Source organism: Hemicordylus capensis, chromosome 1 (genome assembly GCF_027244095.1).
Source record: "Hemicordylus capensis ecotype Gifberg chromosome 1, rHemCap1.1.pri, whole genome shotgun sequence".
Classification (NCBI taxonomy): domain Eukaryota; kingdom Metazoa; phylum Chordata; class Lepidosauria; order Squamata; family Cordylidae; genus Hemicordylus; species Hemicordylus capensis.
In genome coordinates this window covers 20186952-20199982 of record NC_069657.1, presented here as the reverse complement: position 1 = coordinate 20199982, position 13031 = coordinate 20186952, and the positions used below count along the sequence as shown (strand labels likewise).

General features: G+C 46.4%; 1 protein-coding gene across 2 annotated transcripts in view; it reads left to right on the top strand.

The window, feature by feature from the left end:
* Positions 1-12689, top strand: part of TDRD9 (tudor domain containing 9) — a 99105-nt gene extending 86416 nt beyond the window's left edge. For both annotated transcript variants that reach the window (XM_053282528.1, XM_053282525.1), the window contains 2 exons: positions 9865-9937; positions 11292-12689. In XM_053282528.1, coding sequence (XP_053138503.1) covers positions 9865-9937; positions 11292-11393 — 175 coding nt within the window. In that variant the 3' untranslated portion in view covers positions 11394-12689. The remainder of the gene's footprint in view (positions 1-9864; positions 9938-11291) is intronic.
* Positions 12690-13031: the final 342 nt, after the last annotated feature.

Genomic DNA, 13031 nt, shown 5'->3' with positions numbered 1-13031 from the left:
TCACAGAACAGGCCAGAAAGAACCGGGCCTCCCGTCTATGATCTTGGCTCTAGGAGCGAGCCCTTCAGTCATCCCAAGCAGCTTCCGCCTTCCTAACCATGCAGACCGCTACCACTCTGACCACGCGTCCCTCAGTCTCACAGCCTCTTGCCTCAGCCACCACCAGTTCACCCAGCCTAGGCACCTCTTTGCGGCTCTCAGGGCCTGTGGCTCCCATGGTGCCTGACTCGGCACCCTCTGCTAGTTCAGGTACCCTATCTGCAGCCCCGCCATCATTGGGCTCGAACGCTTCGGCCGCATCCGCAAAGTAGCAGAAGAAGAGGAAGGAGGCGATTCAACCAAGCCCAAGCCTCTTAAGTGCCCGAAACCCTCCTCAGAGGCTTCTGCCCTCCACAAGCCCAAAAAGAAGTACAAGCTATCTCATCACCATGAAGCACCCCTTGAGCAACACTCGACGCTGACCACTGATCTCCTTGAATCCAAACAGCAGGGCCTTGATACCGAAGAGCCGCTCGATACAAAGGATAGGTTTTTTGAGCAGAAGGACAATTTCAAAGCTGGCAGCCAGTAAGATCACAAGACTGTCTCAGAGGACAACCATGGGTATGAAGAACCCTTTCCAGTCGAAGAGGACTTGGAAGCTGAATTCGAAACATTTTCCCCTAGGAACCCACACCCAAACTCTTCGTGGGCCTGTGCTAGCCACCGACTCTCGCCATATTGACCTTCATTATGCTAACTGGGACAAACGACCAGCGTATAGGTCCTACGACACCATGGCTTCATACTCTTGGGACCTCAACCCTTATGACACCTCCCAGTGGCATTGCGCTCACACTGAACGAGCTTACCGGCTTTCTCAATCCCAGCTGGACCAATGGAACTATCATGGACTTTATAGAGATGGCTCTCCACAATGCACCACCTCGGCTCCTCCTTGAGTACCTAAACAGACTATGCCACCACCTACGGCTGTTCCTCGACAGCCTCCATGCCAGCCTAAGCCTAAAGCCACGGCCACAAAAATGTCTTCATCTTTGATCCTCAAATTCAAGATCTCTCTCAAGCTCATCCTGATCATCCAACTAATACAGCCACTAATTTAAATCCGTTCCAACCAGACACACTAGAGGCACAACTCCCTCCGAGCGCTGAGGACACCTCAGGACAGGATCACGATGAAGATGGTGATGCCCAATCATCCGTGCCACATCCTTGGCCTCTTCCCCCATTGACTTCATAACCAACTCAATGCCAGGTTCGTCTTCAGAGGACTATAAGACCTATGCAGAATATATATCCCTCATGACCACTTCCCTAGGCATACCCTTGACCTAGCAAAGTAAGGCGGAACCAGACCTGCTATTTGACCTCATAGAAGCTGACACAAGGGCACCTATATCGCCATGAATGCTGTCTTCATGGATATCGCCAAGACCTGCTGGGCGTGACCATCTTCGTTACTTCAACGAAATTGAAGAAACATTTTATAGAGTACATGTGGAGGATGATCAAGCAGGAAACATTCTACAACACCACCCTACCCCTGATTCTGTGGTAGTGGAGTCTTCCATATCTAAGAAAGGGCTTGCTTCATCTCCAAACCTCCAGAGAGGGAGTGTGGGAAACTGGACATTTTTGGCGGACGCCTCTACTCCATCTCTGCCTTGCACTTCAAACTGGTTAAGTATCAGGCTTATAAAACATGCTACAATCATTTCTTCTGAGAGTGCCTAGCCTCCTTCCTAGACCATCTACTTCAGATAAGAAAGAGCCGGCTAAGACTCTTCAAGGAGGCAGTGCAACCAGTTAAACAGGAACTATATTCCGCCGAACACTTGGCAGAATGTGCCTCTAAGGTCATGGCTACCTCATAGGCCATCTGTTGCCATGCATGGTTGTTCTTTTCTGGCCTAGCTTATGATGCTTGATTCCATATTGAGGACGTGCTTTTTGATGGCAATGCCCTATTTGGAGAAAAAATGGATGAAACATTGCAAAAGATTCAGCACCCGCAACACAACTTGTTCCATGAGCTACCAACTGCCCATGCCTAGGCAGTAGAAATCAGCCAGATGGAGTCATACTCCATTCCAGAGACCCTCCACCCAGTACTACCAGGATGATTGCTCCTTTCGCACACCAGCATTTTAATCCTACGGGAAATGACCTTCGTACACCATGCAGCATACACCACCCAACAAGTCCAGACAGCCTGCCACCTTCCCCAAAAAGCAGTGACTCTCCCATCCAGCGCCCATGGGGTACCTGTCTGTCTCCCTACCTTTTGGCATGGGAGGCCATCACATCAGACTTGTGGGTCCTCATAAGAATTGGGTACATGCTGGAATTTTCATCTATACCCCTATTCAATCAACCAGTAACCACCAAAGCCACCCCTACCTTACTAGCGGAAGTGGCTTCGCTGCCCGACAAACAAGCAATAGAACCAGTTTTCAACCCCTCCTCAGGGAGGGTTCCACTCTCCATACTTCACCATCCCCACACATGATGGAAGCCTCCATCCCATTCTAAATCCAAGAAACCTCAACTGCTGCATCATTTACAAACACTTCTGGATACTCACCATTACAACTATCCTCGTCCTCCACGTGGTTTGTCTTGTAAGACCTCAAGGACGCGTATTATGAAGTCACCATCTGTCCCCAACACTGTTATTTTCTATGCTTCAAAATTGGAAATAAGACCTACCAATTCAGGGCCCTCCCCTTTGGTCTTGCATCAGCCCCAAGGGTCTGTACCAAATGCATGGCACCAGTGGTGGCCTTCTTGCAAGGACAAGGCATCCAGATCTTACCATATCTGGAAGACTGGCTTTTGTTATCTGGTATGCCCCAGGCCATCCTCCATGTCCTCGCCACCATGACTGGTCTCTTGAACGATCTAGGCCTCCAAATCAATTATGACAAATCCAAACTGGTACCCACCAAGCATATAGAATTCCTAGGTCTCCTGTTCGATTCCACTCAAGCCATGCTTTATCTACCAGACCACAGAATCAAATTGCTTCTCTCTAGCAAATGGTTACTCTGTCCACCGTCGCAGAGCCCAGGTCAATCAACAACTTCTCGGCTGTAAGGCTTCTACGGCACATAATCTCCAACACACCTGCCTTCGATCCAGGCTCCTTCAAAGTTTATTCCTGCACAACATCCACCCCCACACAGACCATCAATCTCAATGGCTCACAGTACCTGCCATAGTCTGCTAGTTGCTCCTTTGGTGGACGGATACCTCCAACCTCTCCGTGGGTTCCCCGTTCCATGCTTCACAGCTTCACAGCTACAACACATCCTCACTACGGATGCCTCAGAAATCGGCTGGGGGACTCGCATCCTAAGTCTTTCCATACAGGTCTCTGGAGTACAGAAGAGTATACACATCACATAAATTACCTAGAACTTTTGGCAATTTTCAGAGCGCTCAAGGGTTTCTTGCCGCTCCTGCATCATACCATATTGACTGTACAGACTGACAGCACTACTGTGAAAGCCTACCTAAACAGGAAAGGTGGCACAGGCTCCCTCAGCCTACTCTACCTATATCTCGACCTTTGGTCCTGGTGCATAGACCACAACATCACTTCTATAGCAGTACACATCAAAGGAACAGCCAAACTTCCAGGCCGACGCTCTCAGCAGAGTGAGCATGGACTCTCACAAGTGGCAAATGAACCTAGATGTTGCCCAATCCATCTTTTTATGCTAGTTCCACCCAGAGGTGGACCACTTCGCGTCCCACCTGAATGTTCAGTGCTCACTCTACCTCTCCAGGGCAGGTCATGGCCCTCGCCACATCCCGGGGGAATCAGACAATGTATCTGTTTCCCCCCATTCTTCTTCTTCTACCTCAAGTGCTATGCAAAATTCAACACAATCAGGTGGAGTGCATCCTGATCGCCCCTTGGTGGCCCAGGAGGCCCTGGTTCCCCACCCTTACTTGTCTCATGAAACATCCCTTTGAACCTTTGCAGACAATCTCATGGGATCTTCTCGCCTGCAAAGTAGCGTTCTTAGTGGCCATCATGTCTGTGAGATGGGTAAGCGAACTACGAGCATTACGAGTCGGCTCCCCTTACTTTGTCTTCCATAAGGACAAAGTGGTGCTCCGCCCCGACATCAGGTTCTGGCCAAAGGTTTTCTACTCCTTCCATCAGTCTCAACCACTTACCTTATAAGTCTTCTTTCCTGATCCTGTGGACAATGCACAGTGACATCTTCATACATTTGATGTTCGCAGGGCCCTTTTTATGTTCACCGCACCTCTATCTTGCGTTCTAGTTAGTTACTTTTCATTACGCGTTCAGGCCCCAACAAGGGTGGCTGAGCTTCTGCCCAATCCATATCCGGATGGATAGTCAAAACTACCATCTTTTGCTATCAACTTACCGAGAAGGACTTACTTGCTCCCATAAGAGTTCATTCCACTAGAGTGGTAGCAATCTCCATGACATTCGACAGGGCTGTTTGTATGGACGTCATCTGCCAAGCAGCAACCTGGGCATCCCCACACTCCTTTATTCAGCACTGTGCGCTGGATGTGCACTCCCACAAAAATGCAGCATTTGGTATGGCAGTAATACAGTCGCTCTTTGCCTGAACTCCCATCTCCAGTTAAGCTCTGGGCATGGGTGCAGCTTGCTATGTGCCCCGTCGTGTAAAGCACAGAGACCACACCGAAGAACGTTGGGTTGCTTATCTGTAACTTGGGTACTTATGTTGCGGGGAAAAAACCCTCTAGAATCTAGCCTTCCTGTTTGATTCAGCCACTGGCTTTCATCCTTCTATCACCTGGATAGAGAATGGGGCGTCTTGCCAGAACCAAAGAGGATTAGGTTCAATTCTCGCCAATATACTTGTTGCCTTAACTGAATGGAGTCAAACAACAAGGGTGCGTTGCTCAAAGAAAGCGCTTTTATTTCATGTCATGAAAGGCACGAGTATCATCAGAGAGCATCTGTCTGATACTGCGCCCCGAGTCATACAGTGGGTTTTTATAGGTTTCAAACATACAAGCATATCAACAAAGCGATTAATACACGTCATTAATTATCAAACTTACACATTCCAGAGGTGTCATCTAGAGCCTGAGAAGATGAATTACTACCTGGCTTCTATGACAACTTTAATCCCTATGGTATCTCTTCGTGCCAGCAAGACCCTCTTTCTGCTGACTGAGGAATTCAGCTAATGGCCTGTGTTTGACCATTCCTGGTACCTGTTATCTCTGGTGGGCCTCTCAACCCACATTCTTGAGAGGGGGGCCTCTTGCTCTTAACTCTGGCCTCTGTTAGCGAGAGGCTTCTCAACTCTGAATCACCTGCTGGCTCTATACTCCATTAGGGATATGAACCAAACTTTCCTGAATTATACTTTGATACACACTTTTATATACTTATTTGTAGGCCTGGATTAAACAATTCATTATCACTTCTAGGGGTCGTCTGTGCTCTTATATGCCCACCCGACCTCCCCTCTTTAGTTCTCAAGGTTACTGGACTCAAAAACTGAAGAAGGCTATGATGTCACCAGAAAGGGGTGGAGCTACCAGGAAATTAACTTGGAATAACGCAGAAGTCTCTGTGCAGGCGCAAAGCCCAATCATGTAAGAGCACAGATGACCACTAGAAGAACCCAAGTTACAGGTAAGCAGCCTGACGTTCTGCCCTTCTCCCCCATTCGACTTGATCTTTAAATGTGGTTATGCACACTGAGCTTGTGGAAATGTGCAACACTAAAAGTCTGAAGAGAGTCACAAAGTAAAAGAACCTAGATGTATCCTTATGCATTCAGGGCAATTTGTGCAGAGTTCTCCTCTGCAGTTTAAGTTAATTGTATTTACCATATGTCATCGCTGCTTAAGAGGAAGCTGTGTATTTGAAAAACTTGTCTAGACAGAATGAATTAAAGTGTATTGCTGCCGTGCTTTGCACAGCTCAGGGAGACAGGAGATGTAGTAATCAGGTTGTCGCACATGACAAAATGTTCTAAAAATAGCTAGGATTATATCTATAGATGAATACATGCTCGTACATGTGCATACCCAGCCAGTGCAAACATTAGCACTGGCAGACTGACAGAGTGTGATGTTTAAACGCTTGTCTTGTCAGAACGACCTTAATAAATTCCCAACAAGGCTGCTTTCTTGTCTTTGAGCCTCTTCGCAGTTAAGCTAGGGTTGGCAGTTTGAAAGAGCAGGGGCCTGTTTGTCCACCAGCTTAGCTTCTCTCCTTTGCATATCTCATTTCTTCAAGATGGTTTCCGTCTTTTACACTTCTGGGCATGGCACATGTGCGGAGACCTTCCAAGCTTCATCTCCTGCTTTTGGCGGGAACCCTTCCCCCACCCCCTGTATGTGGCTGCGCCCCTCCTCCATCACCTCAGTCTTTTGTCAACCGCACTTCAGTTGACTTACAGCCTTCTACCTGCAAGCTGCAAGTAGAAAAGAAAGCTTGTTTAATAATTTCTCTTGCCATTTTCTCTTCTATCTCCTTTTTCAACCCTTTTAAACCTTTGTTTTATCAGGTAGTTTCATTTGTTTCCCCTTCATGGTTTATCTCCTCCCCTCGCCCCACTCCCATGTGAAACGCTGAGGCCTTGCTTGCAATCCATGCCAGGCACAATGAATTTTTAAAAGTGTGTCCATTGCAGAGCTAAACTACCATCTTCAGACACACATAGTAAACGTTTGCTCTGTCTTGGGGAGTCCCACATAGTTAATACCTGCTCCCGTTGCCCAAAGTTTACAAAGCAGGCAAGGAAAAACAGAGCTTCTTGACTTCACTCCGTGTTGTGGGAATGCAATGTTCTTCTGAAGAATTATCTTCTAAAAACACCTCAAAAATATCTAGCCAACAAGTTCCCGCTTCAGAGTCGGATGCTACCTCGTCGACTCCTAAATTGCCAAAGATTCCGTTGGGCCCATCTCCTACAGCACCTAAGACTTCGATGTTGGTGGATTTGGCTGCTACAGCAATGCCCTTGTTGTTGCTCATGACCACCCCTTCTACATCAGGGTCGGGATCGACCTCTCCGGTCCCTTAAACTTTGGCACTGATTCCTGCATTGAAAGCCCCTGCAGCAGTGGTCCTAAAAATGCAAAGAAGGAGGTGGTTAAGAAACACCCACCTTGTCTGCAGGTCAACACTTGCCACAAATCCCTAAAATGAAACAACCTCCAGGGACAGAACTTGAAAAAGAATCCCCGAAAAAAGAAAATGAAGGTTACACCTCTTTATAGGCTCCATCAGGATCCACAAAATACTTCTTTGACTCAGGTACCAAAGCCAGGTCCGTCAAATGTGCCAATACCGAGAGACTGTCTGTCAGGCTGCCACATGGGTGTCACCACACTCCTTCATTCAGCACTATGGCATTGTTGCCAGGGCATGTAAGGACACAGCATTCGGCAGAGCCTGCTCTTCAGTCTAGCTTCAGCTATTTATTTATTTATTTAACATATTTTTATACTGCCCAAACGAGAGGAGAAGGCCGAGAGCCGGCCAAACCGGTGGAGGGGGCCATACGGAGAGCCGGTGGGGGGAGGGGGAACCTCCATGGACCCCACCACCGCTTCCAGGAACTCCCCTGAGGAGGAGAAGGTAAAAAAAATTGAAAAGAAAAAAGTTAACGAGCCCCCCTGGACCGAACCGAGCCGGGGGGAGGGGGATTCGAGTTGGTGCTAGACCAAACTGCCCTGGTCGGGTTTGAGTCCGGTCCTAACTAATCAAAACCGGGCCAGCTGGTTCCGTGTACATCCCTACCCACTGGGTCTACTGAAGGCGGACTCTGTGACTGAAGGGATGAGGAGAGGCACAGCCACATATAGCGACTTGGGGCAGGGTTTCCTCCCCAAAACAGGAGATGGAGCTTGGAAGACTCTGACATGGTCTCTATGCATGCGAGCAGTCCAGAAGTGTGTGATGACCACTAGAAGAACCAGAGTTACAGGTAAGCAACCTGTTGTTGCTTCCCCTCAGTAAGTGAAGATACTGGCAAATGTGTGTTCTTCCTTTTCTTTGTCCAAGAAGCCCTTCTTCACTTCCTCTGGCCATGGGTTTCTTTCAAATGCGTTTCATTTGGCTGGAAATGAAATATTTTTCCATTACGTTTCTGCACTACTTTGCTCAATTCAGAATATAGCTCCTGTTAAGAATTGGGTGCTGACAATAGGTTTTCAAGGCAAATGAGAATTCTACCAATGCTATATTTTTGCTCCTGTATTAATATTAAGGAATTAATTCTTCTTTTCCTCCTATGTATTAACTTGTATATGCTTTTTTCTCCTAAAATAATAAAATAGATGCAAACCATACCAGGCCAGTAAAAGTATAAAAATAAAGCCCAATGAAAGTAGTACTATCCCGCTACTTATTCAACCCATTCAGCAGACTCACATCATTTTTTCAGGGAATGCTTAAAATAGACCTTCCCCCTTTATAATTTGAGTGATACAGGCTAGCATCTATTAGGAACATTTGAGTGTGCAATATCTTGTTTTAGAGCTGACGTTAGTTCAGATAAGTTCTGGCTCTACAGTCCTACATATCCAGCCAAGTGACTGAGGCAGGTGTTTACAGCTTAGAGCATTAGATGAAGTCCATCAGGGTCTGCATGGATAAAGTTGGGCCATTTTGTCAAACTTCTCCATCACAAGACAAATAATCTTTACTAGCCAAACCTGCATAGAGCATCTGTATGGTGCTTTGGGGCCGGCTGTTTCCCCCTCTCTGTTCCTCCTGCCCCGGTCTCTCTTCTCTTCCCCTTCCCTCCAGCCTCGCGCTCTCTAGCCCTCCCCCCCACTCCCGTTCCTCCCCCCACATATAGACTCATCGGGTGGTGGGCGGCCAAAAAGGGCCCCACCATGGCCAGTTTTCTCTCTCTCCTGTCCGCCTGCCACCGCTTTTCTCTCCCTGCATCTGCCCACCCACTGCAGCTTTTCTCTCCCCCCTCTGCCCGCCGCTGCCACTTTTCTCCCCCCCGCCTGCCTCCACTGCCGCTTTTCTCTCCCGCCGCTGCTGATTTCCCCCCCCCTCTGCCGCCACCGCCACTTTCTTCCCCCTCTCCTCTTCCCTCGGCCGGCTAAGGGAATTAATTATATAGATTTTGCTCCTCCTCAAAAAATGCCTGTTCATCCTTTTTAAAAAAAAGTCTTCCAGAAAGAGATTCCAAAACTGCTGTCTAAGACAGTGGTGGGCAAACTTGGCCATCCAGCTGTTGTTGAACTACAACTGCCATCATCCCCAGCCGTAATGTGCCTGGGGAAGATAGGAGTTGTAGATCAGCAACAGCTGGAGGGCCAGGTTTGCCCATCCCTGGTCTAGGAGGTTAATCTAGTCTGTAAATTAGGGCTGTGCAGAAATCCCCACCACCACTCCCAGTTTTGCCTCTGCTTGCATTCAGGCACAAATGAGGGGGAGAGGCTTTTCAGTGAGGAAGGGGGTAAATTTGGAGTGGGGGTGAGGGGACAAAAAACAAAAGCAGCATGAGCAGCATCAGCACTCCTTCCATTGTGTTTACCCAGAAGACCACAGAACCATGGTATATCATCCCATAGTGTCATGGGTTTGTGGGTGGGAGGGTGGGGGTGTGTTTGGGTTTTTTTTTAAGCACTGATGATACCAATGAATTTCACATGTGAAAACTGAGGAGTTTCATCTTCCCTGAAATTTTGAGGAAAGGTTTTCAGTTAGGAATTTCCATCCCAGGCCTACAAGAAAAAGCTTTGTATTCTTGTCAACGAAAGTGCCCTTTGAGAATACATAGCGAGATGTAATGACTCTGCAGTATAAAGAGATGCATATCCTTATTGCTTTGTGTTAGTCATGATTATTTTCTCCCTCAGACTGATTTGCAAATCAAAGCCTCGTGAAGTAATTTCTCCTGTCTTTTATGCAAAGCCGTATGAATGGAATCAGGTAAGATCTGCTGTCAAAAATTAAGGACTATGAGAAGAAATCCAAATCTTCGGAATTTGTAGGGCATCATGTCAAACATAGCCCACTAGCCCCCTACCCAATCTGGGTGCCCCTAGTGGGAGTTGAATAAATGTCATCTCTTTGCCTGCCAGGCCAGCATGCATGATTGGTGGGTTTTGTTTGGTTTGGGGGCTCAAAAGTGATGCAAGTCTTGAATATTTTTATTTATCCCAAAATTTATATTCCACTTGCCTATATAATGTATGTTCAAGTCAGTGTATAGTGTATACACTGGATACCTCCCTGCCGCCCACTTCAATCCCCGCTTGGCTCCTTAAGAAGTAAGAATCGGGTGGCAGGATAGCTCCCTGCCGCCCCCTTCAAAACCCCGCTTGGCTGGCGGCCGCCCCCTTCAAGCCCCCTGCTGCCCCCAATCCCCCTGCCGCCCCCTTCTTGCCAGGTCTTCCATTGAAAACGGGCGGCAGGATAACTCCCTGCCGCCCCTTTGCCTGCTCAAAAGCCAAGCCGAGGGAGGTATCCTGCCGCCCGATAGCTCAACGAAATACGGCGCCTTTGTTGGGAGGGGTAAGTAAAGCCCCCCCCATCCGTATTGGAATCCCCCACCCCAGTGCCGGACCGCAGCTCCGCGGTTCTGTGCACACCCCTATTTAAGACTACTCTCTTTTAAAAGCAGAGGTTAAATACAGGTTATACTGCATTTACTGAAAGGAACAGGATTCTGAATTTAAAAAGACCTCCTGATTTCCAATATTAAAAAACTTGGATAAAAACTAGCCTTGTATTCAGGTAAATACAGTCGTTTTCTTAACAAAACAAAATTCACTACTTGCTGTACTAAGGTGGGAAAGGGAAGTCAGCTTATGAGATCACCCAGCTGTTTGTGTGTGTCCCTCTATCAACTTTGAAATGCCTGGACCAATTTGAACCAAATTCGGTACCATTGTAGGGATAAATAGGGACACCTCAAAGGTGTAGTTTGTGATGATGTCATCTACCCAAATTCAAGATGGCGGACGCATGAACATTTAAGGTGCAAGTGGGCTAACTTGTGAACCGTCTTACTGATTTTGACCAAATTTAATACAGTTACAGTGACACATAGGGACACCTCAATAGCATTGTATGTGATGTCATCCACCCGTGTTAAATATGGTGGACACGTGAATGTTTTAGGTAGAAGTGTGCTAATGTGAAGATGGTAATTATCAATTAAAATTATAGTGAAAGGCAAGTAGGCAGATTAGTTCTTACCAGAACTTCTTGTTAATATTGTTTTAGTACTGTGTCAAATCTTTCTGGTTTTTTCCCCTCCACCACCCCCCTCCCTCATTAGCTGGCGTCCAACCTTCTCATTGACCAGTCTGAACTTCAAGATGCAAGAGGGAAAAGTGCCTTCTTATACCGGTTGCATAAGTTGGTTTTGTTAAATAACTAAAGCTCCAGTGCTAAGCATGTTTACTGGAAGGAAGTCCCATTGAAATAGCTGGAATTTATTTCCACATTAGTGTATTCAGATTAAGTTTTCACAGAAGGCTAGTTGTGAAGCACAGTACAAAAGAAATGTTTTTTAAAAAAATTAATGTGAAGTTTTTAAGTTTAACTATATGTTTTCTGACAAATTTGTTGAACCTAAAAAGAATCCAAGTATATGCATTATTATGCCTGTATTTAGAATGACTATGTTTAAACAAAGAAAAAACAGACATATTTTGCTATGGTTATGAGTTGCAGGATAGCCTTGAAAACATGGTTACTTACGAGGGAGACCAAGTGAAACGAATGTAATTTATGCAACAGCTTCAGTTTAACTCTTTAGTTGAACATTGCTACAGCTGGGTTCAGACATAACAGAAAGCCACAGATTGCTCCTATGGGAACAAGTTCCTGTCGGCCACAACCTTCTATGTTCTTCTCTCTCAAAGGCTTTCTAGAGTCTAGACAACAGTAAAATATGCTATAAACAGAACTTGTGGCCTGGGAACCTATGGAGAATCCACTCCCACAGGTTCTTCTTGTCCTCTGGGATCTGACAGAGAATTGGGAAGAACACTCCTGGTGCAATTTGTGTTGCACCCCCTACTGGATTTTTGTGATTTACAAAAATGCTCTTGCTTTTCATGATTAACTCAACCCTTTTTGAACATTTTTTTTTTTGCTGGGGCAGGGGGAGAACTGAATTAATCACGAAAAGCAAGAGCTGGTCAGCAGGGGAAGCAGAGTAAAGAACGTTGGGAGTTTTCTTCCCATGTGACCTCCATGTCAGATACCAGAAGAAAAGACAGCGGCAGTCTGCAGGAGGGTCTGAATTCCCTCTAAGCTTGATTCACAAGCTCGGTTTGTAGTGTGTTTTACTGCTGTCTAGAAAGCCTCTTTCTCTTAAGCATGTGAAAGGAGAGTGAAAGTTTCTGCTTTCAGTTTGAACCAACCACATTCCTGCTCAGAACTGTGGCTTATTCAAACTGCATGTAGAGAAAACAACGATTAAAGTAGCTTCCAATCTAGTTTTGTTCCCTTGAAAAAGGAGGAGCAGGGAATGCACAAACCCATGGCTTGCAAAGTCTCATTCTCCTACTGGCAAACCATGGTTTCCAGTTGCATCTGGACTGAGCATATGTTGGCTTTTGCCTTTGGATTAAAGTACACTGGAAATTCTAAGTGTTGCATTCAATATTTATTTTCTGTTAGCTCTATACCAAATTTCTGTTCAATAAAATAAAGTTATTGAATATAATGCACTGTATTTTGTGACTTGTTTTACATTGCATTTTAAACAGCAAATAAGCATAGATTACAGTCAAATTTGTTTATCTCTTTCCAGCCACACAGCAAAATGGAAATTGCAAGTTATCTTATCCTAGCTCTAGGCACAAAACCAGTTTTGCTTGCTCAAACCTGAGTTTTGTGCCCACTTGAACTGGACCTGGTTCGAGTTCAAACTGAGGTGGTTTGAAAGAGCTTGGAGCCCTACTGGTAAGGGGGAATCTGGCTAGGATACCCTTTTTACAAGGGTGGGGGTTTCCCTAAAGGTACAGCAGGTGGGAGGGGGGTAAGCAACTACTTACAAGTGCCGGCA